Here is a 1652-nt window from a genome sequence, read left to right on the forward strand (position 1 = left end):
TGAAATTTCTAGCCTTGTACCTATAGTATGAAAATTTATTATTATTAACAGCTGTTCTGATTTCAAATTCCTCCGGGGTCACCCCTTTGCCCTTCATCCTTTCGAGGTTCATGAAATAAATACCAGTTGAGTATAATCGACCTGCTCCATTTACTAAGATCTCAAGGCTTCTGCTTAATGTTACAAGGGACTATTACAACTGTAACAACGAGGCGGCCAGCTAGCTCAATCGTTAGCACGCCGGAAAAAATGCTTAATGTCATTTCTTCCAACTTTTTGAGTTCGAATTCCTCTGAGGTCGACTTTGCATTATTCAGATAGAGAATCACATTATTTTATTAATAAAATCTTAGTAAATGAAACATGTGTAATGGGGAATAAATAATACCAACATTTTCTTCCAATCTCTTGTTTTGGTAACAGTTTGACTTAAAGTTTCGTGAGTGCATAGGACACGTCCGTCTCATCAGATGCTTGGAGCTGCTTTTAAGATTATATGCAACCCCTACGAACTGTGCGGAGTGTTACTTCCTTTCGTTCGTTCACTCACTCCTATACATTCATACACACGCACGAACACACACACACACACAAATACAATCTCTAATTCACTGGATTTAGTTTCGTTTCCTTTTTCTCTTCAGCAGCAAGGGAGACAATCCACCATTCCTCATCAGCTCTACGTCCTACCAGTCACATGATGTTTGACTCATTGAATAGATGGCGAGATAATGACATTCTGTCCAAAGAATTTCGAAGAGAATCTGATTTTAGTAGGATATCTTTTTGCTTTATTATTTTTTTTTTATTTTACAGTTTTTTTTAATGATTTTTACATTTTTTCTTCAGATATTTTTATGATTCTTTTAGACTTGTTGTGGCACAACTACGGTTCGGTTCCCAACGATTTTCTTTCCTCAACCGCTTGCTTTACTTTCTATTTTACGTCTCTCAGTCATTGGACTGCGGCCATGCTGGGGCACCGCATGAAAGGTTTTAGTCAAACAAATCGATCCTCGTACAAATTCGTTTAAGTTTGGTTCGATTCTATTGGTATCTTTTGCCGAGCAGCTATTGTTACCGGGACGTATACAAACCAACACCGGTTGTCAAGCGGTGGTGGGGTAAAGACAAAGACACCTACCACACACTCACACATCCACCCTCACGCACATACTCCTTAGTATGTATGTATGTCCCTTCTATTTTTTAACTGCGTAGGCGCAGGAGTGGCTGTGCGGTAAGTAGCTTGCTTACCAACCACATGGTTCTGGGTTCAGTTCAACTGCGTGGCACCTTGGACAAGTGTCTTCTACTATGGCCCCGGGCAGACCAAAGCCTTGTGAGTGAATTTGGTAGGCGGAAACTGAAAGAAGCCCGGTGTGTGCGTGTGTTTGTGTGTCTGTGTTTGTCTCTCCACCATCGCTTGACAACCGATGCTGGCGTGTTTACGCCCTCGTAACATAGCGGTTTGGCAAAAAAATTAAGATCTAAAAAAAATATAAATACTTATCGGCCACAGAAACCCGCGATATACTGAGGAGTCTGCGATATTTATATATATTAGCCAGTAAAATCCGCGATGTCCTTAGGGCGCGATAGGCTAACCGCGATATGGCGAATGATTACTGTATATATATATATATATATAT

At 40.4% G+C, this 1652-nt stretch overlaps 1 protein-coding gene across 1 annotated transcript in view; it reads left to right on the forward strand.

The window, feature by feature from the left end:
• The window catches only part of LOC106877629 (reversion-inducing cysteine-rich protein with Kazal motifs), a 194539-nt gene that overhangs the window by 51154 nt on the left and 141733 nt on the right, over window positions 1-1652 (forward strand). The window contains exon 2 of the mRNA XM_052970945.1: window positions 645-773. Within this exon, the coding sequence (XP_052826905.1) occupies window positions 645-773 (129 nt within the window). The remainder of the gene's footprint in view (window positions 1-644; window positions 774-1652) is intronic.

The sequence above is a fragment of the Octopus bimaculoides genome, chromosome 9, assembly GCF_001194135.2.
Source record: "Octopus bimaculoides isolate UCB-OBI-ISO-001 chromosome 9, ASM119413v2, whole genome shotgun sequence".
Classification (NCBI taxonomy): Eukaryota; Metazoa; Mollusca; class Cephalopoda; order Octopoda; family Octopodidae; genus Octopus; species Octopus bimaculoides.